This window comes from Pseudophryne corroboree, chromosome 8, assembly GCF_028390025.1.
Source record: "Pseudophryne corroboree isolate aPseCor3 chromosome 8, aPseCor3.hap2, whole genome shotgun sequence".
NCBI classification, from domain to species: Eukaryota; Metazoa; Chordata; class Amphibia; order Anura; family Myobatrachidae; genus Pseudophryne; species Pseudophryne corroboree.
The window spans coordinates 427,254,788-427,280,082 of record NC_086451.1 but is presented as its reverse complement, the minus strand read 5'-3'; the positions used below and the strand labels follow the sequence as shown (position 1 = coordinate 427,280,082).

The 25,295-nt window shown below is 45.5% G+C and overlaps 2 protein-coding genes across 5 annotated transcripts in view; one reads left to right on the top strand and one right to left on the bottom strand.

The window, feature by feature from the left end:
• Positions 1-234: 234 nt before the first annotated feature.
• Positions 235-24,851, bottom strand: LOC134949426 (zinc finger protein 182-like). Of its 4 annotated transcripts, none has more exons than XM_063937987.1 (6): positions 24,710-24,851; positions 17,074-17,190; positions 14,751-14,810; positions 14,492-14,639; positions 3,294-3,410; positions 235-1,606 (listed from the first exon to the last, which is right to left on the bottom strand). In XM_063937987.1, exons 2-6 carry the CDS (start codon positions 17,155-17,157, stop codon positions 1,053-1,055), a joined length of 963 nt encoding a protein of 320 aa, XP_063794057.1. In that variant the 5' UTR covers positions 17,158-17,190; positions 24,710-24,851; the 3' UTR covers positions 235-1,052. The 4 variants fall into 4 exon arrangements, with proteins under 4 accessions (XP_063794057.1, XP_063794056.1, XP_063794054.1 ...); XM_063937986.1 differs by lacking the exon at positions 24,710-24,851 and adding an exon at positions 23,963-24,283; XM_063937984.1 differs by lacking the exon at positions 24,710-24,851 and adding an exon at positions 23,523-23,900.
• WDR62 (WD repeat domain 62) overlaps positions 24,115-25,295 on the top strand; it is a 313,350-nt gene continuing 312,169 nt past the window's right edge. The window contains exon 1 of the mRNA XM_063937983.1: positions 24,115-24,457. Coding sequence (XP_063794053.1) covers positions 24,431-24,457 — 27 coding nt within the window. The 5' untranslated portion in view covers positions 24,115-24,430. The remainder of the gene's footprint in view (positions 24,458-25,295) is intronic.

The window sequence follows — 25,295 nt, the reverse complement described above, 5'->3', positions numbered from 1 at the left end:
GCGGCGAGCCACTGAGCCCGCAGCGTGGCGAGTGCAGTCAGCCTGCAAGGGGCTTGCTAGCGCTCCCCCTGCTGCCGGGATCCCACTGTCTGTATACTGACGGCCGCCAGTTTTACATACCGATCACCATCTTTCTTCCAGTCCATTTGTCCAATGGTAAAAGAAAATTAAATTAATCCTTTTGTCGCCCAATGAAACTGTTGGGGAATTGAAATACAAAATACAACACAAGGGTAAATAACAAGAACACTTATTTCAATAACTGGCAAATCACTAATAGATTAAAAAACAAAACAAAAAACACATTTAATGTAACTGTACACCTCTGTTCATAGTGTTCATACAACATAACCTGTTATTATATGTTAAAGAGGTCTCTCGTGTACCCATTTATTTCATTAAACACACAACATCATCACATTTAGCTCAATGTTTAGATAATAACTTAGTGCATACATCAGAAGTACAAGTAACGGAACCAAAGAGTTAAATGTTCCACTCGTGTAGACCATAAAAGTGGCACGTGCCGCCCAGCCGTTAATTGGCGATTACTCATTTATAGTAATGGAAAACGTCTGCCTATTTCACCATACTACTAAATAAACCAGCTGGCCTCTACAGTCCAGAATGACCGAAAACCTATAAATAACCTATATTCCGAATAGCTACACATTTTGTCAAAGAGCAAAAACATATACAGACCAGCAAAAGTCCAACTACAGTATTTTACAAAAGAATGACCTAAACAAAAAAAGCACAACTGTCCCTTTCAAAATAAACGCACACAACTTGTGTGAAATGTGCGACATCAATGTAGATATCCGTTATAAATACAATAAAAAAAAACTTTTTTCAGTTTCAACACAAAAAACTGTAGTGCGTCTGTTCTGTGGTCCGATTCCTCCCATCTGGACCCCTTGTCACTAAGCACAAGCTAAGCACGTCTCAACTGAACCACCCCAGTGAAATAAAGGATGACCATCATTCAGAATGACTGTGTACGGTAAATTAACAATTTAAAGATGTGCTCTAAGTTCATGCATTTAGTTACATCATAGTAAACAGTCTTCAAACTTCGTAAAATCGCAAATGGACGGGGCCTGATAGGGTTTTTTATCCCTAGCGTTTTTGTGAGCGCGACACTTGTGTACGACAGAATTAAATTTAGTTGAAAACCTCCTGCCGCACTCATTGCACTGGTGAGGTTTTACCCCGTGTACAACATTGTAATGTCTTGTTGCACTGGATTTGTACTTAAACAGCTGTCCGCAGGCGAGGCATCGGAAGGGCTTTTCGTCCAAGGCTGTCTGGTTATAGACTGGGTACGGAGTTTGTTGGGAATACTTTTCCCCTCCTGGAGGATTCATGGCTGGGTGATTGTAGAGTCTGTTGTTGCCATCGCACACAATTCTCTCGCTTATGCTCCAGATGTTTTGATCCCACCGGTAACGTGGGGCGGCGATTTTATCTAATAGGGATGTGGTGTTTGTGAGGCCACCTATTGCATGGTCTTCTTGAATCTCGTCTGTTATCTCGACTTTTATTGCACTGTGCAATAAAGGGGCTGCAGACTGGAGTTCTTCCATGATGTCCGTTGCAGGTTCAGCTAAAAAGGTACCAAGAAAGTAAACAATACTTTTTCACAAGAGGTAAAAAGACAGAATGCTGTGCAATGTTCTGTTAATTAATGCATTACAATCTGACTCGAACTGAGCAGCCGGAGGGAAGGGATGCAAAGCCTCTGGTGGGCCACACTGCCAAAGAGCTCTGCCCACTACTGCAGGTGGGCGGAGCCCAGATTGTCCAAGCATATACAGAGTGAGCATAGGGACCTTTCAGTGCTAGATGGCCGGGCACTGGGGAGCCTCTCTGCTGCCACCATCAGAAGCAGGGGAACCTAGGTTTAGTTGTAGTTGCAAATAGAAAAATCGGGAAGTTTAAAGAGTATTATTGCATAGGCCGGGCTACAACAAAATGGCCACCGCCTTTCAATGGAGACAATTAGTACTATACACAGAGTATATCACAACGCCATCAGTTATATGTTCATTTAGAAAGTGCAAGGGTCAGTAAAGGGGCAGTACTCCCTATTCATCACTGCCTTCTCACCACATGTGAGAGAGCTGTCAGGTACTGTATGCTCTTTCTGAATATCACCCTGATCTGTTTGCTTGCCTTTCACTGTTGGATTATGTCCCGAAGCTGGGAGTAAGGTTGGCACCTGTCACTTTTTGGAGTTTGGTACATAAGGGTCTGATCGCAGTCCCACAAGATAATAACAGGGACTGTGATCTGCACTGATAGTTAGCCTTTTGCAGGGGATTTCTATGAAATCTCCTGCAATAGGCTTTTAGTACATAGCGGTGATACATAAAATGATGCAGAAACTAGTTTCTGCATAATGGTTTTGAAAACTGCCTTGAGAAATAGGAGTCTTAATCTGTAAGCAGATAATGTGCTATAACATTAATCATGTCATCAATAAACACAACCTGTCTAATGGCCGGCCACCCCCCCCTAAAGCAAATGACCATGCCCCTGCAATTACATTCCCTGGTGGGTCCTTCACGTCGCAGTCCGACACTGATTACACTCTACCAGTCATCAACGTATAAAACTACACTGATCTCTTTTAAAAGAGAATTCCCTCTTTAAGAGGTGCAGGTGCATTGTAAGATCTCTCCAGCGGAAAATTTTTGACAACACAATCACACTTCTTTATGCTAATACTTACTCTACATTCTAAAGTACCATAAACCAGTCTTGTCCTACGTACACACAAAGGCCCTAATGCAAAGGTGAAAGTAAAATGGGCTTATAATGTTCAAAGGTACAGTATGTACACAGAAGAAATGCGTATATTGACAGAAATGCAGAACTGTCTTTTTCTCGTGATGCACCCGCAACTGCTGCTGTAGCATATGGATTGCTACCAGTCATCATCATCATCATCAGTGTGACCACACACTTGCCCCAGAATAGGTGCAAAGAGTACATCTAAGGCATATTTTCCTTTACATTCTGGTCTGCATAAGACACAGTCATATTTGCATCTCCTATCCCATCTCACTCCCATCTCTTCGTCAGAAGTGTAGATGTGATTGACAGGTGTGTAAGTCTGCACAGCCCATATCTGCATGTGCCCATTTATGGTGCGTGTGTGCTGTACAAATTCACACAATATACGCACTGCAAACGGTGACCATCTGCATCAGCCTCCACATCTATGTACTAACGCAGACATGACTAGTTGTTAATTATTGCTACTGACAGTTGTTATACTCGTTATTTACCTGCAGATGGCTCCAGGTAATGGTCGTTCAGTTCACATTTGCCTTGTTCCATCTCGTATTCTCCTTTTCCGTCAATGGTCACAAAATTGAAATCTTCATTATGGAGGTCTGGCAATTCTAAAGGATTGTTAAAAGGATATGATATTAAAGAAGAACTTATATTGATAGGCACATAAATTGTCTACTACAGTGGTTCCCAAACTCAGTCATCAAGGACCTCCAACATCTTTTCCAGGTCACTTAGTAGGTGCACAGGTGTAGTCATTTGGCCTAATTCAGACCTGATCGCAGCAGCAAAATCTTTTTCTAATGGGCAAAACCATGTGCACTGCAGGGGGGGCAGATCTAACATGTGCAGTTAGAGTTGGGTGGGTGTGACCGGACGGACCCGTACGAGATCCCTCACAGCTTCGCGTCCCGTCCCCAGTCACAGAATGGAGTTTTAGGTCATACGGGACCTGGCCACATAGGGGATTTCCGCTCACCGTCAGTAACCGCCTGTTACTGACTCCACCCGCTGCGCAGTGGGCAGGTACTATGCTGCCACCACCAGTCTCCTATACGCCGTGGCATCTCGAACCACAGTTCTGCTCTGTATGCGTCAACACGCTGTCTTACCACCCCTGTGTGGGGTTGACGAATCCCCCAATCGTCGCTTGCCTAAGCACAGCACGGTAGCAGGCGGAAGGCGGAGCTTGAAAACGCTAGGTACACCCTGTACAGCCGGAAAACGGAGCTAGGTTTCGCCTAACCGTGCAGGTCACAAGATGAAGCGGTCGTCTTGAGGCAGATGATGTTTATTTTGCCCAAAATAGTTCTGAAAAGAACTCAGCAATACAGGAAGATGTTTACAGCAGATTGCAAATGGTATAATACACCTCTGAAGCTCAAAGGCCTCCTCTTTTTATACAGTAAAACCACAATGCATCTCAGGAGGTAGTCCCCCCTGAGTCCTTTCCATCCAATCAGGATATCTTACAAAATATAAATAAAATTACATTTTAAAAGGATATAAGTGCATGAAGCAATTTCCTCCTTCCTGTCACACACAAACTTTGGTGTCATTTAAACTCCATTCCTTACCACCTGGGAGTTTACACTTCGCCACTGATACATTTATCACATAGCTTCAAAATACGGTTTGTATTTGGTTTCCCAAACAAATGTTCCTTATCCTTTTCCTGCATATACTATGCAGGATTCGTATATCAATCAAATCCGCTACATAAACAAATACAGGTTCCAAACCCATACCAATCCATACCACTTTACATATTCACACTCCCAGCATTTACCTGCCGGGCACTGTCCAACATCAAAAAGGTTTTGTCAGGCAACAGATCTGCTATGAGAGGAAAATTAGCATCCCATTTCCTAGTAACGGAAGATAGGGGATTACCTATCCTTATGCAGTCATATATAGTAAGTGCATTTTTGCCTTTAAAATATATGTGACCACATCTTAAATATAAATACATTTAAACATGCAATCCTACAACTGTGCACAGAGCACTACATAGGACATGTTAAAACACATAATTTAAACATATTTTTAAACAGTTGGCGCCTGGCACCGTAAGTACATTTAACAGTGGCGCCAAGCGCCTATTGTCCTCAAAATGGTGCTGGGCACTTAAGGGTTAACCCCTTACGTGCCGTGGCCACCATTAACCATGTGGCCGATGGGTTCTCCGGCCACAGTGGGTTAAATTGTTTCTGTGCAGGGTAAATACTGGCTGCTTTATTTTTACACTGCAATTTAGATTTCAATTTGAACACACCACACCCAAATCTAACTCTCTCTGCACATGTTACATCTGCCCCTACTGTAGTGCACATGAATTTGTCCATTAGAGAAAAATCTTGCTGTTGCGATCAGGTCTGAATTAGGCCCTAGAATTGGAGCTTTACAAGTGGGTTTACTGATCATATACTCACTTTAATCATTGGAGGTTTTTTTTTTTTTTTGCATGATACGGTACTGTATGTTATTATGGAGTAAAAACCTCAAAGAACTTTTTCTTCCATAATCTCTACATGTCTTTCCAAGCAAATAGTTATTCACTATTAAACAACGTAGCTGAAAAAGATACAATCTACAAGTTTTACATTTTAGTTTATGTTGCTATATGAATGTCTATGGCTGCCGACGTCAGCGACATCGGCAAGATCCCCCTGATATAGAACGATATCGTTTGCGCCTCGTCAGTGACGGCATGCACCCACATCCATGGAGATATGCAAAAATATTTTCATTTTTTATTTGCACATGAACTGTGTCCGTGCTACGAGATCCATCCACCTCGGAATCAGGCCCCATATGTATGTTTTCATTTTAGTATTTCCCGTTACATAACATTAAAGTACTTGTTTCTGTGCATTTGATAGTTTGGTAGATACACAGCAATCATTTATTGATTATATTATCCTTAACACATACATAACTATAACTGACGTCTTCAAACATTTAATAAGAATTTACTTACCGATAATTCTATTTCTCGGAGTCCGTAGTGGATGCTGGGGTTCCTGAAAGGACCATGGGGAATAGCGGCTCCGCAGGAGACAGGGCACAAAAAGTAAAGCTTTAGGATCAGGTGGTGTGCACTGGCTCCTCCCCCTATGACCCTCCTCCAAGCCTCAGTTAGGATACTGTGCCCGGACGAGCGTACACAATAAGGAAGGATTTTGAATCCCGGGTAAGACTCATACCAGCCACACCAATCACACTGTACAACCTGTGATCTGAACCCAGTTAACAGTATGATAACAGCGGAGCCTCTGAAAAGATGGCTCACAACAATAATAACCCGATTTTTGTAACTATGTACAAGTAATGCAGATAATCCGCACTTGGGATGGGCGCCCAGCATCCACTACGGACTCCGAGAAATAGAATTATCGGTAAGTAAATTCTTATTTTCTCTATCGTCCTAGTGGATGCTGGGGTTCCTGAAAGGACCATGGGGATTATACCAAAGCTCCCAAACGGGCGGGAGAGTGCGGATGACGCTGCAGCACCGAATGAGAGAACTCCAGGTCCTCCTTAGCCAGGGTATCAAATTTGTAGGATTTTACAAACGTGTTTGCCCCTGACTAAATAGCCGCTCGGCAAAGTTGTAAAGCCGAGACCCCTCGGGCAGCCGCCCAAGATGAGCCCACCTTCCTTGTGGAATGGGCATTTACATATTTTGGCTGTGGCAGGCCTGCCACAGAATGTGCAAGCTGAATTGTATTACACATCCAACTAGCAATAGTCTGCTTAGAAGCAAGAGCACCCAGTTTGTTGGGTGCATACAGGATAACAGCAAGTCAGTTTTCCTGACTCCAGCCATCCTGGAACCTATACTTTCAGGGCCCTGACAACATCCAGCAACTTGGAGTCCTCCAAGTCCCTAGTAGGCGCAAGGCACCACAATAAGCTGGTTCAGGTGAAACACTGACACCACCTTAGGGAGAGAACTGGGGACGAGTCCGCAGCTCTGCCCTGTCCGAATGGACAAACAGATATGGGCTTTTTTGAGAAAAACCCCACCAATTTGACACTCGCCTGGCCCAGGCCAGGGCCAAGAGCATGGTCACTTTTCATGTGAGATGCTTCAAATCCACAGATTTGACTGGTTTTAAACCAATGTGATTTGAGGAATCCCAGAACTACGTTGAGATCCCACAGTGCCACTGGAGGCACAAAAGGGGGTTGTATATGCAATACTCCCTTGACAAACTTCTGGACTTCAGGAACTGAAGCCAATTCTTTCTGGAAGAAAATCGACAGGGCCGAAATTTGAACCTTAATGGGCCCCAATTTGAGGCCCATAGACACTCCTGTTTGCAGGAAATGCAGGAATCGACCGAGTTGAAATTTCTTCGTGGGGCCTTCCTGGCCTCACACCACGCAACATATTTTCGCCACATGTGGTGATAATGTTGTGCGGTCACCTCCTTCCTGGCTTTGACCAGGGTAGGAATGACCTCTTCTGGAATGCCTTTTTCCCTTAGGATCCGGCGTTCCACCGCCATGCCGTCAAACGCAGCTGCGGTAAGTCTTGGAACAGACATGGTACTTGCTGAAGCAAGTCCCTTCTTAGCGGCAGAGGCCATAAGTCCTCTGTGAGCATCTCTTGAAGTTCCGGGTACCAAGTCCTTCTTGGCCAATCCGGAGCCATGAGTATAGTTCTTACTCCTCTACGTCTTATAATTCTCAGTACCTTAGGTATGAGAAGCAGAGGAGGGAACACATACACCGACTGGTACACCCACAGTGTTACCAGAACGTCCACAGCTATTGCCTGAGGGTCTCTTGACCTGGCGCAATACCTGTCCCGTTTTTTGTTCAGACGGGACGCCATCATGTCCACCTTTGGTATTTCCCAACGGTTCACCATCATGTGGAAAAACTTCCCGATGAAGTTTCCACTCTTCCGGGTGGAGGTCGTGCCTGCTGAGGAAGTCTGCTTCCCAGTTTCCACTCCCGGAATGAAACACTGCTGACAGTGCTATCACATGATTTTCCGCCCAGCGAAAAGTCCTTGCAGTTTTTGCCATTGCCCTCCTGCTTCTTGTGCCGCCCTGTCTGTTTACGTGGGCGACTGCCGTGATGTTTTTCCCACTGGATCAATACCGGCTGACCTTGAAGCAGAGGTCTTGCTAAGCTTAGAGCATTATAAATTTACCCTTAGCTCCAGTATATTTATGTGGAGAAAAGTCTCCAGACTTGATCACACTCCCTGGAAATTTTTTCCTTGTGTGACTGCTCCCCAGCCTCTCGGGCTGGCCTCCGTGGTCACTAGCATCCAATCCTGAATGCCGAATCTGCGGCCCTCTAGAAGATGAGCACTCTGTAACCACCACAGGAGAGACACCCTTGTCCTTGGATATAGGGTTATCCGCTGATGCATCTGAAGATGCGATCCGGACCATTTGTCCAGCAGATCCCACTGAAAAGTTCTTGCGTGAAATCTGCCGAATGGAATTGCTTCGTAGGAAGCCACCATTTTTACCAGGACCCTTGTGCAATGATGCACTGACACTTTTCCTGGTTTTAGGAGGTTCTTGACTAGCTCGGATAACTCCCTGGCTTTCTCTTCCGGGAGAAACACCTTTTTCTGGACTGTGTCCAGAATCATCCCTAGGCACAGCAGACGTGTCGTCAGGATCAGCTGCGATTTTGGAATATTTAGAATCCATCCGTGCTGTTGTAGCAGTATCCGAGATAGTGCTACTCCGACCTCCAACTGTTCCCTGGACTTTGCCCTTATCAGGAGATCGTCCAAGTAAGGGGTAATTAAGACGCCTTTTCTTCGAAGAAGAATCATCATTTCGGCCATTACCTTGGTAAAGACCCGGGGTGCCGTGGACAATCCAAACGGCAGCGTCTGAAACTGACAGTGACAGTTCTATACCACGAACCTGAGGTACCCTTAGTGAGAAGGGCAAATTTGGGACATGGAGGTAAGCATCCCTGATGTCCCGGGACACTATATAGTCCCCTTCTTCCTGTTCGTTATCACTGCTCTGAGTGACTCCATCTTGATTTTAACCTTTGTAAGTGTTCAAATTTTTTTAGATTTAGAATAGGTCTCACCTAGCCTTCTGGCTTCAGTACCACAATATAGTGTGGAATAATACCCCTTTCCTTGTTGTAGGAGGGGTAATTTGATTATCACCTGCTGGGAATACAGCTTGTGAATTTTTTCCCATACTGCCTCCTTGTCGGAGGGATACCTTGGTAAAGCAGACTTCAGGAGCCTGCGAGGGGGAAACGTTTCGACATTCCAATCTGTACCCCTGGGATACTACTTGTAGGATCCAGGGGTCCTGTACGGTCCCAGCGTCATGCTGAGAGCTTGGCAGAAGCGGTGGAAGGCTTCTGTTCCTGGGAATGGGCTGCCTGCTGCAGTCTTCTTCCCTTTCCTCTATCCCTGGGCAAATATGACTCTTATAGGGACGAAAGGACTGAGGCTGAAAAGACGGTGTCTTTTTCTGCAGAGATGTGACTTAGGGTAAAAACGGTGGATTTTCCAGCAGTTGCCGTGGCCACCAGGTCCGATGGACCGACCCCAAATAACTCCTCTTCCTTTATACGGCAATACACCTTTGTGCCGTTTGGAATCTGCATCACCTGACCACTGTCGTGTCCATAAACATCTTCTGGCAGATATGGACATCGCACTTACTCTTGATGCCAGAGTGCAAATATCCCTCTGTGCATCTCGCATATATAGAAATGCATCCTTTAAATGCTCTATAGTCAATAAAATACTGTCCCTGTCAAGGGTATCAATATTTTTAGTCAGGGAATCCGACCAAGCCACCCCAGCTCTGCACATCCAGGCTGAGGCGATCGCTGGTCGCAGTATAACACTAGTATGTGTGTATATACTTTTACATGATATTTTCCAGCCTCCTGTCAGCTGGCTCCTTGAGGACGGCCCTATCTATAGACGGTACCGCCACTTGTTTTGATAAGCGTGTGAGCGCCTTATCCACCCTAAGGGGTGTTTCCCAACGCGCCCTAACTTCTGGCGGGAAAGGGTATACCGCCAATAATTTTCTATCGGGGGGAACCCACGCATCATCACACACTTCATTTAATTTATCTGATTCAGGAAAAACTACAGGTAGCTTTTTTCACATCCCACATAATACCCTCTTTTGTGGTACTTGTAGTATCAGAAATATGTAACACCTCCTTCATTGCCCTTAACGTGTGGCCCTAATAAGGAATACGTTTTTTTTTTAATTCACCGTCGACACTGGATTCAGTGTCCGTGTCTGTGTCGACCGACTAAGGTAAACGGGCGTTTTAAAACCCCTGACGGTGTTTTTGAGACGTCTGGACCGGTACTAATTGTTTGTCGGCCGTCTCATGTCGTCAACCGACCTTGCAGCGTGTTGACATTATCACGTAATTCCCTAAATAAGCCATCCATTCCGGTGTCGACTCCCTAGAGAGTGACATCACCATTACAGGCAATTGCTCCGCCTCCTCACCAACATCGTCCTCATACATGTCGACACACACGTACCGACACACAGCACACACACAGGGAATGCTCTGATAGAGGACAGGACCCACTAGCCCTTTGGAGAGACAGAGGGAGAGTTTGCCAGCACACACCAAAAAACGCTATAATTATATAGGGACAACCTTATATAAGTGTTTTCCCTTATAGCATCTTTTTATATATTTCTAACGCCAAATTAGTGCCCCCCCTCTCTGTTTTAACCCTGTTTCTGTAGTGCAGTGCAGGGGAGAGCCTGGGAGCCTTCCCTCCAGCCTTTCTGTGAGGGAAAATGGCGCTGTGTGCTGAGGAGATAGGCCCCGCCCCTTTTTCGGCGGGCTCGTCTCCCGCTCTTCAACGGATTCTGGCAGGGGTTAAATATCTCCATATAGCCCCCGGAGGCTATATGTGAGGTATTTTTTGCCAAAAAATAGGTTTACATTGCCTCCCAGGGCGCCCCCCTCCCAGCGCCCTGCACCCTCAGTGACTGCCGTGTGAAGTGTGCTGAGAGCAATGGCGCACAGCTGCAGTGCTGTGCGCTACCTTAAGAAGACTGAGGAGTCTTCTGCCGCCGATTCTGGACCTTCTTCTCTTTTCAGCATCTGCAAGGGGGCCGGCGGCGAGGCTCCGGTGACCATCCAGGCTGTACCTGTGATCGTCCCTCTGGAGCTAATGTCCAGTAGCCAAAGAAGCCAATCCATCCTGCACGCAGGTGAGTTCACTTCTTCTCCCCTAAGTCCCTCGTTGCAGTGATCCTGTTGCCAGCAGGACTCACTGTAAAATAAAAAACCTAAGCTAAACTTTTCTAAGCAGCTCTTTAGGAGAGCCACCTAGATTGCACCCTTCTCGGCCGGGCACAAAAATCTAACTGAGGCTTGGAGGAGGGTCATAGGGGGAGGAGCCAGTGCACACCACCTGATCCTAAAGCTTTACTTTTTGTGCCCTGTCTCCTGCGGAGCCGCTATTCCCCATGGTCCTTTCAGGAACCCCAGCATCCACTAGGACGATAGAGAAAACAGGTTTACAAAATGAATAAACATTACACATTGTTTTATAATATCTGAAAGTACATATCTCAGTAAGCTGGAGATGACGCTCAGCCTGTGTGAAATTGGGCTCTTTGACTGGCGTGGTTTCCCATGTAGGGCAGCCCCTTGCCTGTCCAAGGTCATCTACTTCAGCTATACAGTCAGATTCCCCTCCATGTGTTAGAGCTTCATCCTCTTCCTTCTCATCTAAAAGGAGACAGAGGCCACCACAAGGACTGAAGAGAAGGGTGATCCCCCACCTTACCACTAGACCATCATCTCCAGTGTTGACTTCAAGAGCTACAGCAGGTACCACAGAAGCAGAGGGACCCTAGGTTTTCTGGTACTGGCAGGTGCGCCAACATTAAATCCAGCTGCTCCTCAGGAGAGGTACACATACTGTAACCATCACCTTCTCCAGGGTTTCTAGCTGCTACCATCAATCCGTCAGTCTTCTTTACTTAAGAGGTTGATATTTTCCACCCAGTGCCAAAAATAGCGAGCCCTCACCTTTAAAACGCAAATCCACCTTACCACTGAAGCATTCATAAGAGGTATATTTGTGGTGAAGACAGATGCGTTTCAATAACTAATGTAGACTGGTAGAATATACGTGGTTTGAGAACATAGTTACATAGTTTGTGAGGCTGAAAAAAAGACATCCGTCCATCGAGTTCAACCTATTTGTGTTCTCCTACTCTGTATTATTTTCAGGATTAATTTTATCTGTTGATAAAGTCGGCCATCGTGTTGTATTTCCTCATTTTATTATAACTATGGTATGTGATCTATCCACCATAACCCTGTATATCCTTATCCATTAGGAATTTATCTAGCCCATTCTTAAAAGTATTGACCGAGTCTGCCATCACTACTCTCTCAGGCAGGTAATTCCAAACTCGTATTGTCCTTACTGTGAATAAACTTTTCCGCCTCTGTGTGCGACATCTCCTCTAACCTAAGTGGGTGTCCACGTGTTTTCTGTGCTAGTCTTAACAAAAACCAGATCCCCTGAAAGCTCTGTGTATTGTCCAGTTAAATATTTATAAATGTTGATCATGTCCCCTCTTTAATCTCCTCTTTTCTAGTGTGAACATGTCAAGCCTTGCAAGTCTTTCCTGGTATTCCAGCGTCTCTATCCCCCCAATTAGTTTGGTCACCCGCCTCTGAACCTTTTCTAGTTCCAGGATATTCTTTTTGTAGTAGGGTGCCCAAAATGTGTGCGCAGTATTCCAGATGGGGCCTCACTAGGGCTTTATATAATGTAGATTAATGTGTGTTTGGCCATAATCATTCCTATAGGGTTAGTAGCTAATGTCACAAAGCACTTAGTAGTCGCAGGGTTCTATTCTTTGTCGACGTATTCCTAGTGTGAAAATTAGAAGCTATCCCCTTCTGACACTGCGGTAATAGCATAAGCGTCCATTTGCTCATGACATATACAAATGGAGTTATTTAGGAATGTATGTGTCATCACAAGTGAAAAGTAGAGATGTGTGGGTTCGTACCTACTGGGTTCTTAACACCAAAATTAATGCGAGTTTGGATTTATTTAGATTTTTCTTATTGGCTATACAAAACACGTGACATCCGAGAGCCAATAAGATGCCATTTTGAGATCTGGGTAAATCCGAACCCACACATCTCAAGTGAAAAGTTGAATAAACCAAAAAAAGGGGAAAAGAAAGTATGATCTGCCATGAGTAACCATGGGGCAGATGTATTAACCTGGAGAAGGCATAAGGAAGTGATAAACCAGTGATATGTGCAAGGTGATAAAGGCACCAGCCAATCAGCTCCAATATGTAAATTAACAGTTAGGATAAAGAATATTTGAACAACTTTACAAAGCCATTATTAGTTACCGCTCTGCGCCTAGTTCCGCCAGAGCACGTGGTGGAGAGGTGGAAACATCACATCCACAACTGGGCGCATAAGAACTGTCAAGTCATAAACATATACTTTTCTGTTTATCTCCTACATGACTCCCCATGTTTCTCTTATTTATTAAAGTAAACTGGACTGATAGTATTATATGTGCCACGTCTGTGCGTGCAAAGCTTTATTCTTAGAGCGCACCTAGAAACATAGCGGATCCAAAGCTGGTTTGGCAGCAGTAAGCAGCAGATGCTGTGCAGTCCAGTGCAGGCAAGCATTTCATAGACCCACCCAGTGGTACAGCCAGTACATTATGCAATTTGTTTTAAAGTCATTTAAAAGGGCTGCAACATGTAAAGTCAGCTTCTTTCTAAATCCATCGCTGAGCAACGATCCGCTTTGTACCCGTATGACGCCCCTGCGCATTGCGGTGCATACGCATGCGCAGTTGTGACCTGATCGCAGCGCAGCGAAAAATCCTAGCGTGCAATCAGGTCAGAATGACCCCCATAGATTGTAGTGAAACTGGCAGCTAATAAAAGGAAGGAAGGGGGGGGGGGGGTGCTTGTAGGATCTATATGTTGCAGCACTTACAGTGTTAATAAATAGGTCCAAGTAGAATAAATGGGCATCCGGTCTGAAGATCGACACTGTCTAGGTCGACAATGTTTAGGTCGACCACTATAGGTCAACTGTCACTAAGTCGAAAGGGTTGGAAGGTCGACAGGGTTTCTAGGTCGACATGTGCTAGGTCGAAAGGTCAAAAGGTCAACATGAGTTTTTCACATTTTTTTTTCTTTTTTTGAACTTTTTCATACTTAACGATCCACGTGGACTACGACTGGAACGGTAATCTATGCCGAGCAAAGCGAGCCATGCGAGGGGACACGGTGCACTAATTCGGCTTCCCGGTCACTGTACGCAGAAAGCGATACCAAAAAAACACAAAAAATTCATGTCTACCTTTTGACCTGTCGACCTAGCACATGTCGACCTAGAAACTCTGTTGACCTTCCAACCCTGTCGACCTATAGTGGTCGACCTAGACACTGTTGATTTGATGATGTGATCCACAACCCTATACTAGCTTTTATTAGACATGTAGCCCAAAGCCACCAAGCAGATGTGACCGTTTTCTGTTGGATTTTACATATCTTTGAAGAAACCAATGTTTTATCTTGTTCTGAACTGTAGCAGAAATTAGAATTGGAATCTGCTCAGTTGCTATGGGCGACACCATCTTTTCTACAAAGTTACTGATTTTCATAATCACTTTTCAGCATATTACCCAGGTCTAAAGGCTTTGTGATCTCCACGGTGTTGCTGAGCGAGTCGGTCTCCATGATAACATCCTGGTACTGTTGCTTGTGTCCTTTAATATAGTCCCATTCTTCCATGGAGAAATAGACGGCAATGTCGTCACATTTTATAGGCACCTAGAATACAGAACACAGCAATGATTATGTGAGAGGGTAAATAAGATAGAGAATTTCTTATTTATGTTTTTTCATCTGGTGTTAGTTCTATATTGTACAAAGCCTGCTCACCGCTCCAGATTGTGTATGGATACAGCAGTGCGGAGACTTCTTCTTCACAATGACATATTTCTACAAGAAAGGAACATACAACAGTGCTAACGGCAATACAGAAGGAATCTGCCACATCAATAAGCCAGAGGGTGGAATATATGAGACGTGTAGGGGAGCGCATGAAAGCTCCTGGTGTTCTTAGAACCACAGATCTGTCCTCGTACACCGATCCTTGTAGCGGCACATAACGTGAGATGCCTGGTGCGACTTCAATGCTTTGCCACAGGTAGCGATTCCCAGACTTATTTGTGAAATTAGGGCTTTATTCGGGTTTGTCAGCAAAACAAAAACAAAAAAAATATCAATTGGGCAAAACCATGTTGCACTGCAGGCGGAGCAGATGTAACATGTGCAGAGAGCGTTAAGGGCCCCATACACTACAGCAACATGTCGGACCCTCATGTCGCATAAGATTTCCCTTGAACCGCCCGGCAGCCTCCCGGGCGGCAGGATCGCATAGGATACATCGTATGCGGTCCTTTTGTATACGATGTATCTTATGCGATCCCAGCCATGCCTGCGGGATCCGACATATCACGAGTGCAGCACTAGCGACTTAGGGGCTCTGATCCGATGCTCACGGGACCGCGCATCGGATCGGATGTAAAACACATCCGATTTGCCACTTTCCATCCGATTTATCGACCCGAAAGGTCGAAATTGGATGAAAACGGGCATTATCGTTGTAGTGTATGGAGCCCTTTAGATTTGGGTGGGGTATGTTCAAACTGAAATCTAAATTGCAATGTAAAAATAAAGCAGTCAGTATTTACCCTGCACAGAAACAATACAACCCACCCAAATCTAAATCTCTCTGCACATGTTACATCTGCCCCACCTTCAGTGCAACATGGTTTTGCCCAATTGCTAACTGTTTTTGGTTTGCTGACAAAACTGAATAACCCCCTTAGTGTCTTTCTTAGATCATAGCTGCTTACAAAGATGCTTAAAGTCATTACGGCCATTCAGGACCAGCATTTTTATTGCAATGACGTTAGCATAAAGTCACAGATTAAGCACCGTGGTGCGGTACATAGCGCGGCTCACTTGTACTTTTCTTCGGTGTCTGCCTTTCTACCCAGGTTAGCGTCCAAGCCATAGACTGTAGCTGCACGCAATGCCAGCGCAATGTCCAGTTTACTAATGCGCTGCACTTTTGTTACAAATCCGCTAGAAAACTGTGTGGCGGATGATAGTGCAATTTAATCGCAGTCCATGGTGCACCAATGAGGCAATTTGGCGCAACTTGAGGATGGGTGTTTATGGACAAATCTGTGGGATGGAGACGCATCAATTCATTTTATTTTTGCTTAAATACCGAATCATAAATAAAAAAATTCTGCTGGATGTAACCCTAAGGGGGAAGTAAATTGGCAACAGTAATTTACCGTAGGTTATAGTGTTCCCTCTAGGCAAGGCGCCGGAGTCCGGGGGCACATTAGCGTGCGCAGCGAAGCCGTGCGTGCGCCTGAAGCAGGGGCGCGGTCATGCAAATTAGGGGGCGTGACAGGGCACCGAAAAGGGGCAGGGCGGGTTTTGCCTGCTAAAAAACTGCCTAGAGTGAACACTAGATTAATTGATCCCCAAGGGCTATCCAATTAGGCCCGAAGGCAGCCCGACATCGTAACTTAAAAAAAAATCCTGATAAGTGCCCTGTTTTCGTTATTACGGCCGCGAAAACACATAGGTCTGGGAGCTTATCCCGGATCCTATGTGATTTTGCCCTAAAACTAGATAATTTTTCAGAACAAAACGGGCTACAATTAAAAAATTGCAGTAAAAGCCCGTTTCTTTCTACCTATTTTTTTCAGGGCTAATTGAATTCCCCCCTATATCAGGCAATTACACTTATGCAAGGGATAACAAAATGATTTTGCTGTATCCTAAATTAAGTACGTGTGGCTGTTTTTTGACAATTGGGGCCTGAATTTCCATGCGATGCTGAGGAGATCTGAGGATCTGCAAGTGTAGTGCTAGTAAACTCAGGCTATGATTTCATACTGAAATGGCTGGAAATGTGCACAGCCCCACACTGGGGGACATCGATCAAGCCTTGAGAAGTGGACAAGCGTGGAAGCTGCCCATAGCAATCAATCAGCTTCGAGGTAGCAATTATCAAGTACATTCTATAAAATGATAGGTAGCAGCTGCTATGGGCAACTTCTCCACTCTTTAGAAGCCTTAATACACTCATCCGATTGTGTGAATGTCCAACGGAACATTGTGGTTAATTGAATCTGCCCCTTTGTCTTTAAAGGCAACTTATGGAATCAGTTCTCACCTCTCCTGTCAGCAGGTAGATGATCTCCAGTGCGTGATTCAGGATCTTCTCAGATATCTGTTCCTTTGTGTTGTTCATCTTCATAACCAGGGATGCACTATGCTCAAGAACTACCACCTAAGACATAAATGAAGAGGCAAGAACGTGATGGTTACAGTACAAGGTCTTCTCCATGAAGATTAAATTACTGCAGGCAACAGTGTGGGGTCTATTTACTAAGCCATGGGTGGCGATAAAGTGGACTAAGATAAAGTACCAGCCAATCAGCTTCTAACTGCCATGTCACAGGCTGGGTTTGAAAAATGAGTTAGGAGCTGGTTGGTTGGTACTTTATCTCCATCCACTTTATCTCCACCCAAGGCTTAGTAATAGACTCCACAGTGCCACTGTCAGTATATGCAGAGATATTGCATCCCATAAAGAACATTGTGCTATAATCTATATGAGAGGTTCCCAAACGCGGCCCTCAAAGCACCCCAACGGTCCGGGTTTTAAATGTATCCATGCTTGGCCACAGGTGACTTAATTAGCACCTCAGTCAATTTGGTTTAATCATCTGTGATGAGCCATGGATATAACTAAATCCTGGACTATTGGGGTGCCGTAAGGACCGCGTTTGGGAACCTCTAATCTATAGAATAATACAAACTCTGATAAATTATTTTTTTAGCTGTTAAAAAACACAAAGGGGGGAATTCGATTGTTATCGCTGCCTGATCTCCCGTCTTAAGTGATGGGAGATCACAGGGGCGATATTCAATTGATGCCTCATAGAGCGCCCATTAGTAGCAGTTTTAACGGCGTAAAGCAGCTAAACCAAACTAAACTAACAGGCGTGATTGCAAAAAGTGCCATTTGGGCGCCCAAACAGGTCACTTTTTAGCTCGCTACTCTCGGGGGGTGGCTGCGAGCTGAAATGTCAGTGACGACAGCCATCATGCCCGAACGGAGCTACAATTGAATAGCTTCATTGGGCGCCATCTGCTGGCTGCCACCGCTAACAACATTTGATTTACCCTCAAAGAGCCACTACCTCAGAGGCTCTCAACTCCAGTCCTCAAGTACAGCCAACAGGTTATGTGTTGCGGATTTCTGTAATCATGCACAGGTGAGTTAATCTAGTGATTATCTCACAGACAGAAATCCATAAAACATGACCTGTTGGGGTTATTTGAGGGTCGGAGATGAGAACCACTGGTATACACTGTTCAGGTGAAATAAAATAAATTTGGGGCTATATTCAAATCTTCCCCTCCTCCCGCCTGCTGGCAGTATTGAAATGTTGCTGCCGACGGGCGTGACATCAGCATTTCAGCTCACTACCCCCAGGGTTGGCGAGCTGAAATGCGCTAAAAGTGACCCGTTTGGGCGCCCAAATGGGACTTTTTGCGTCGCGCCCAATAGTTTAGTTGGGTTTAGCCGCTTTAAACGGCTAATCCCGACTGCTATGGGCGCGATCAGCACAAAAATGGGGATATTTGTATATCGCCCTCTGCAATCTCCCGTCACTTTAGACGGGAAATAGGGGGCGATAACATTTGAATATCGCCCTTTGTGTTCTGCCCATATTTTGTAGACTTGACTGTTACGGATGTTTTATTGTGTGGAATTGTAGATGTCTGCCCCACCTGCAGTGCAACATAGTTTTGCCCAATTGCTAAATTTTTGGGTTTGCTAACAACTCTGAATAACCCGCTTTGTCTTAATGTCATAAATAGTTTCCAGAGTATAACAACATTCTATAGAAACAGAGGGACTACTTCAGAGGTGCAGCAAATCCCGTTGCAACTGAGATTTTATATCGGTTCTGTGAAAATTTGCTAATGTCGCAGACACAGGGCTTTGTACAAAGGCATCACTACAGGCGACACTAGGCCACCACTTCCGTAAAAAAGACATACCATTAGCAATATCGGTCGCACCATCGAACTTCTGGGCAGACTGCTCAGAATAACTGTTGGAACTAATGCTATGTACATATTATGCAATCCCATACGATATGATATCATATGATATTGTATAAGGTATCATATCAGATTGGATCGTGTGTACACACTACAAACGATGTGTAGAAACAAAGTCATCACTGGAGTTCAAATCCACACAATATGCACGCAGTCCGACGTACGACATCGCATGCGAACCCCAGGAGCGCGCATCGTACGTTGGATCATGCAATATCATTTAAGACTGAACAATATCGTTATAACGATTTTTGCATAGTGTGTACGTGGCATAAGACGCCGGAGCCAGTACAACTGAGAACAAATAAACAGTCGCTGGCTGAGACACACCCAGAAGATGCTCGCAACACGCCTGCATTTTACAAGCTGCCCGCCATTACCTCCCATAAATGCACACTGACTGTCAATCACGTTGCTTTCGAATATTCACTGTGACCACGACTGGTGCACAGTGCAAAAAATTGCAAACGTCAGCATTGTGTACACCACTGAATCATGCCCAGAATAAGATATATCTCTAAACATCTCAAGTTACTAATTTCTTGAAGTCAATAACAGAATGGGTGGTATCCAATTAGCAGCGGTAATTAACCACAGCTAATGGATTCGCCGAGGGCTAGTCAATTAGCTCTGCTCAGAGACGCGATGACACATGGGTCCGGATCCATCTAAAAAAACAGCCTAAGGACCTCATTCAGTAAGGATTGTAAATTCTGCTAAACAGCAGAATTTACAATCCTTTTTTTCGCATGCAATTGCGAACGCGGCACAATTACGGAGTGGCTGCAGAAATGGTGGAAGCCTCCTGCCGGCGCAGCTTGGCTGGGATGGCAGGAGACCCGCTGCCACATTTTCTTTTGAAGCGGCTGCGCCACTTCATGTAGCCATGCCCCCGCAATGCTCCATCTCCGCCTTGGAAACGCCTCTGTCAATCAGGCAGAGATGTTTGCATTTAATGCAGGCCACCCGCATTACCTGCGGGAGAATGCACAGGACGGAACCAGCGCATGAGTGCGCGGGTCTGGTCGCTGATTTTTTGGTCGCATTGCGTTTGTGAATGTGACCTGAATCGGCCCCTATTATTGGATAGCCTGATAATGACAAGAGGGCTAAAATTACCATAATAGTACAAGTTTTTTTTGGCTGACAAAGTAGCGCATCTAATTGGATACCCAACAATGTATCAAATTGTAGCATTCTGGCTGATAACACATGAAAGACATCTCAGATTTTGTGGTCATCACAGGGATTTTCGACAATTTGATATATTATCTCACTATAGGAATTAAAGAGAAAGAAAAATCTAAATCTTTATAAATACAACTGTGTGTGATTTGTCATTTAATGTGCTTTTACATAAAAGCTATGTTTTAGTACAGTACATATAGATTTTAACCAGAGATGTGCGGTTCGGTTCTACAGAGATCCGAATCTACCCAAATTTTGTGGATCCAAACCGATTCAAAACCCAGTACGGATTCCCTGAGGAGATCCAATCTGAACCGAGTCCCAGTTCAAACCGTCCCGCAGTTCAGAATTAGGATTATAAAATCCGAATTTCGGGTTTTGGATTGCAAAAATTACATGACTTTAGCTGTTTTTATCGATTTTTTTTTATCAACGATTATCGATTTTAAACAGAACCAAAATCCGAATCCAAACCAAAAAACTTCAGGGTAGTTTTGGCAAAATCAAAACCCAATGATGAATTGCAGATGTAGCCACGCTCATCGTGGCTACATCTGTGCGCTACGTGGACTCCCGATGCAGCTAGGTGCGCCAGCGTCTCGCCGCGCTGAGCTTCGTCTTTTGCTGCTCCATATACTTTGTTTGGGGCGTGCGCACGTGCACAGAGTAGCAGTAAACGAGCCGCATTCACGCCTAGATGTAGCCACGATGAGCAGTTGCACCTGCGTTTAATGCTTATGCATTGGTCAAATACTGAGACACCCACTTGAAGCGTCTTACGCGGTGCAGTTCCGTCTCGGTGCATCTTTAGATGCACCTTTCGAGACTTGCAGGTATAATTTCTCCGTCCAGGTATGGCCTTCAATGTGAGCAGCTGTGGGTCTTACGGCGACACACCCACATCTGCTCAGATACCCCCATTACCTCCCACTGACATCCACAGACGGTGTGTCCGATTCTGTTCTGCATTTCTGAGTGCTGACAATGTGGAACCATGCGCTGTGCAACGGGATTAATGCTCAGACTTTGGCCAACTGCTTACAGCATCAACACTGCGCATGACTCAGAATCAGACCCCACGTGTGTCAAAACCCAATTGGATCACGGTAGACTGCGGATCCCCGTAAAGCAGTTTCCCAAATTCCGCCACTGCAGTCCAGGTTTTAAGGATTTCCATGTTTGAGCACAGGTGACTTAAGAAGTACCTCAGTCAATTTGATTGAATCATCTGGGCTCAAGCATGGATATCCTTATAACCTACACTGTAATGGCGAAGTTTGGGAAATGACGCCTTAATTTGGTGACTGCAAGGTTATTTTTTTTGTCTTAAGTAATTGCACTGAGCTTATTAGCTAGGGCAGGCATTCCCAACCTCGGCCCTCAAGGCACACTCACAGTCCAGGTTTAGTGATATCCAGGCTTGAGCACAGATGATTTAATTAGTACCTACATATTTTGATGTAACCATCTGTGCTGAAGGCTGGATATCACTAAAACTTACCCTGTTAGGGCGTCTTACGGAACTAGAATGGGAATGCCTGAGCTAGGGATAGGAATCCTCCGTTACTCCAGTTGCTGTGGAACTACACATCCCAGCACGCCTTGTCACAGTTTTAGCATATACCTTACCAGCAAAACGTTGGCAGAGCATGATGGGATGTGTAGTTCCACAGCAGCTGGAAGGACACAGGTTGCCTACCCTAATAAGCTATTAGGGAATGTTGTTGTGTTTATTACACCGGGTTCAGTATGATTTACCGACCGACAGTCATAATCCCGACAGCAATTGACGGACAGTCAAAATACAGGCACAGTCAAAATACCGACATTCACTATGCCGACATAGTCAGAATGCCGGCATTTCAAAATACCGACATGAGTTTTTTCTGGGGGTTTTGTGTCAATGTTGACATGGACACCGTGAGAGGGGTATATTCAATTAGGGTCGAAAACTGCCGTATGTCGAAAAGACGGCAGTTTTCGACTTTTTAAGGTCGAATAGTGATTCGACCTATTCAGTCCCATCAGTTTTTATTCGACAAGTCGTGGAATTCGACTTGCCGAACACTACGTGAATCGGCGGTATAGCTGCCGATTCACGTACTTTTGAGTGAAACGGGGCCAAATTCGACAGGATTTGGCCCCGTTTCCGACCATCTCAGTCCGACATAAAAAAAATGTCGGACTGAGATGTGGGACCCAAAGGAGAAGGGGGGGGGGGGGGCCGGGGGGAGCCGCAGGGCATACAGGGGAGAGCAGCGCTACAGCAGGATGTCTCACAGCCGCGCCGCTCACGGCAGCGTCCACCCGGCTCCAGCAAGTGAGGTCACGCTTGCTGGAGCCGGGTGGACACTGCCGTGAGGTCAGGCGGCTGTGAGACGTCCTTCTGCAGCGCTACTGTAACGCTGCTCTCCTCCGTTTGTCGCGGCTATCCCCGCTGGTCTCCCCGCGGCTTCCCCCCCCCTCCTCCTCTGGGTCCCTCATCTCAATTCGACTTTTTAAAAGTCGAATTGATAGGAGATTGAATAGGGGTTGTTGGATCCATTCCGACAAATGCATATCGGAATGGATCCGACCCTAACTGAATATACCCCTAAATGTACCGCGTCCCCTGGCATGGCTCACTGCGCTCGGCATGCTCCGGACACGGTGCCTCCCTGTGCTTGGCACACTATTATACTCCCCCTCCAGGTCCACTGGGATGGTAAAGTATATACAAGTCTGTTTTTGGACAAAACTTTCCGTAAAAACACGTCGGCATTTCAAATGTTGGTATTCTGACTATGTTGGCATTTTGAACATGTCGGCATAATGAATGTCGGTATTTTGACCGTCGGTCAATGGCTGTCGGGATTATGACCATCGGTATTGTGTCCGTCGGTAAATCAACTGCGACCCATTACACCAGATACTATAGATACAGTATAAATATGGCAAATATATAAAAAAAAAAGGGTTATTGTGTTAATATAGATCTTTTGCTGTGGTTGTTTCAGTAAAAATAGCGATTCAGCAAGATATTTCTATTTTTCTTTTATCAGCATTATTAGGAATATATACCGTAGGTGCATACTGTACCATACCATACTGTATATATATATATATATATATATATATGTAATTGTAACACTGGTTGCCTGAGATTCAGTGTTCCTGTCAGTTATTATTCTGCAGAATAATAACTGACAGGAACACTGAATCTCAGGCAACCAGTGTTACAATTACAGTAGGTGGAATGCATGGACAAAACCCAGGTTTAAAGAGACCGGTTTTCTGCAGCAGCCAATCAGCAATTACCTTGTGTCTGGTCAGTGCAAAGTAGTCAGTGAGAGCAAGCATCTGATTGGCTGCACAATGCACATACATTAAATGCAATGTTGGTAAATGAGCCCCAGTGTCAGGGAGACACATTCCTGGCACCATCCTTGGAGATTTATTAGGGGCTATCTGACAATTGTGCATGTGTGGGATCTAAGCAGTGACCCATTCATCAGGTACAGTCCCAGGTCCTGGCCACCCACAGACAATGCCAGGAGCCATTAGCTCAGCCTCAGCCACCCCCTGTCCCTCTGGCAGCTCCTGCCAGGGCATGCTGGGACCTGTAGTCCTACAGCAGCTGGGAGGGTAACAGGTTACCATGACAGTGACATGTGCTGTGCCTGTGTGGGCAGCTGCTGCTCCAACCATGTCAGTCAGTGCCCTAGTACTGAGGGAACAAATACATATAGCAAACTCACCTGGGCTATAGGAACGGCCTCTGCTCTGATTGGTTCCTCTCCCGTCACCTGACTAGAGAAGCCGACAGATGCTGGAGGTACAGTGACTGGAGGGGGCGGGCGCCAGTGGAGGGCTCACATTCATCCAATAGGCTCACAGTCAGCCAATAGGAGCAGCAGCAGCAGCCCCAGTGTTGATACTCCCGGAGCCCCGCCCCTCTTCTAGAATACGGTCCAATCAGGGCTGCGGGATCTTTGAGCGGCACCACTAGTAGCTCCCGCCTCTGAAGCGCTCTGACCAATCACCTTCCATTGATCTGAGTGACTGACAGCGGCGCCCCGGCAGTTGGAGGCGGGGCATCCGCCGGGTGTAGCAGCGCGAGTTTTGAACCTGCACGGACGTGACTCGGTGTCAGAGAGCCGTGGAGAGGAGAAACTGGGAACCGGCTCATCATCCCGGCACCCTCTGCCCTCACTCCCGCCAGCAACATGGGCACTGCCAAGGGCACCAGACAGGTTAGGGCTGGGAAAGCCTGGGGCTGATGTATTGGGGTGACTGAGCCGGGAAAGGGTGGGTACCATGGCTAAGTGGAAATGTGGCCCATAGCAGCCAATCAGATTATAGGTATAATTTTACAGATTGTACTAGATGAATGATAACTAGAATCTAATTGGTTGCAATGGGCAGCACCTGCACTTCTCTTTAGAAGGTTCAATACACCCCTAGCCCCCATTATATGTATGAAACAAGTCTGATATATAATTTACCTGCTGTACTCGGCACCCTTATACCTACTGCACTCTCATGGCCAAGTAGAGATGTGGCCCATAGCAGCCAATCAGATTGTAGCTATCATTTTACAGTGCACGGAGAGGCAGAACTCTGGGAGGCAACGGAGTCAGCTGCCGCCGGGCTCCTGCTTTGAAGGGGGGCACCTCTCCTCCTGTTCTGTGTGTTCAGCAGCATTAATCAATTGAGTTAATTGACAGCAGCTGGTAACTCTTCTGTAGCCAACTTCCCCACTAGCCACTACACCTTACAAATCACACCCTCTTTATTATAGATAAACTGCAGCAGACACCTTACTGATGAAGCTATTTGCTCCTATAAAGGAAGCATGAGAATTCTAATTATATGAAGTTATTTCTCTGACAATTACACGTAACTTAATATAGTTAGAATTCTCATACTTCCTATGCAACAGCAGATATCTCCATCAGTAAGGTGCATGCTTCTAGTGTAATAGGTTGGTGGGTTCTAATCCTGGATATGACACTTGCAAATTAATTGTCAGAGAAATAATCAGCATTGGGAGGGACTGAGCAGATCTACGTAGTGTGTGGCTGGACCCCT

Excerpts from the sequence above, each read along its gene's own strand:
- LOC134949426 (XM_063937984.1), bottom strand. The coding sequence starts at position 23,687 with ATGCACAATTGTCAGATAGCCCCTAATAAATCTCCAAGGATGGTGCCA. Across the intron at positions 14,811-17,073 it reads TCTACCTGCTGACAGGAGAG|AAATATGTCATTGTGAAGAA; the intron begins GTGAGAACTGAT and ends CCTTTCTTGTAG. Across the intron at positions 3,411-14,491 it reads CACAAAGCCTTTAGACCTGG|AATTGCCAGACCTCCATAAT; the intron begins GTAATATGCTGA and ends ACAATCCTTTAG.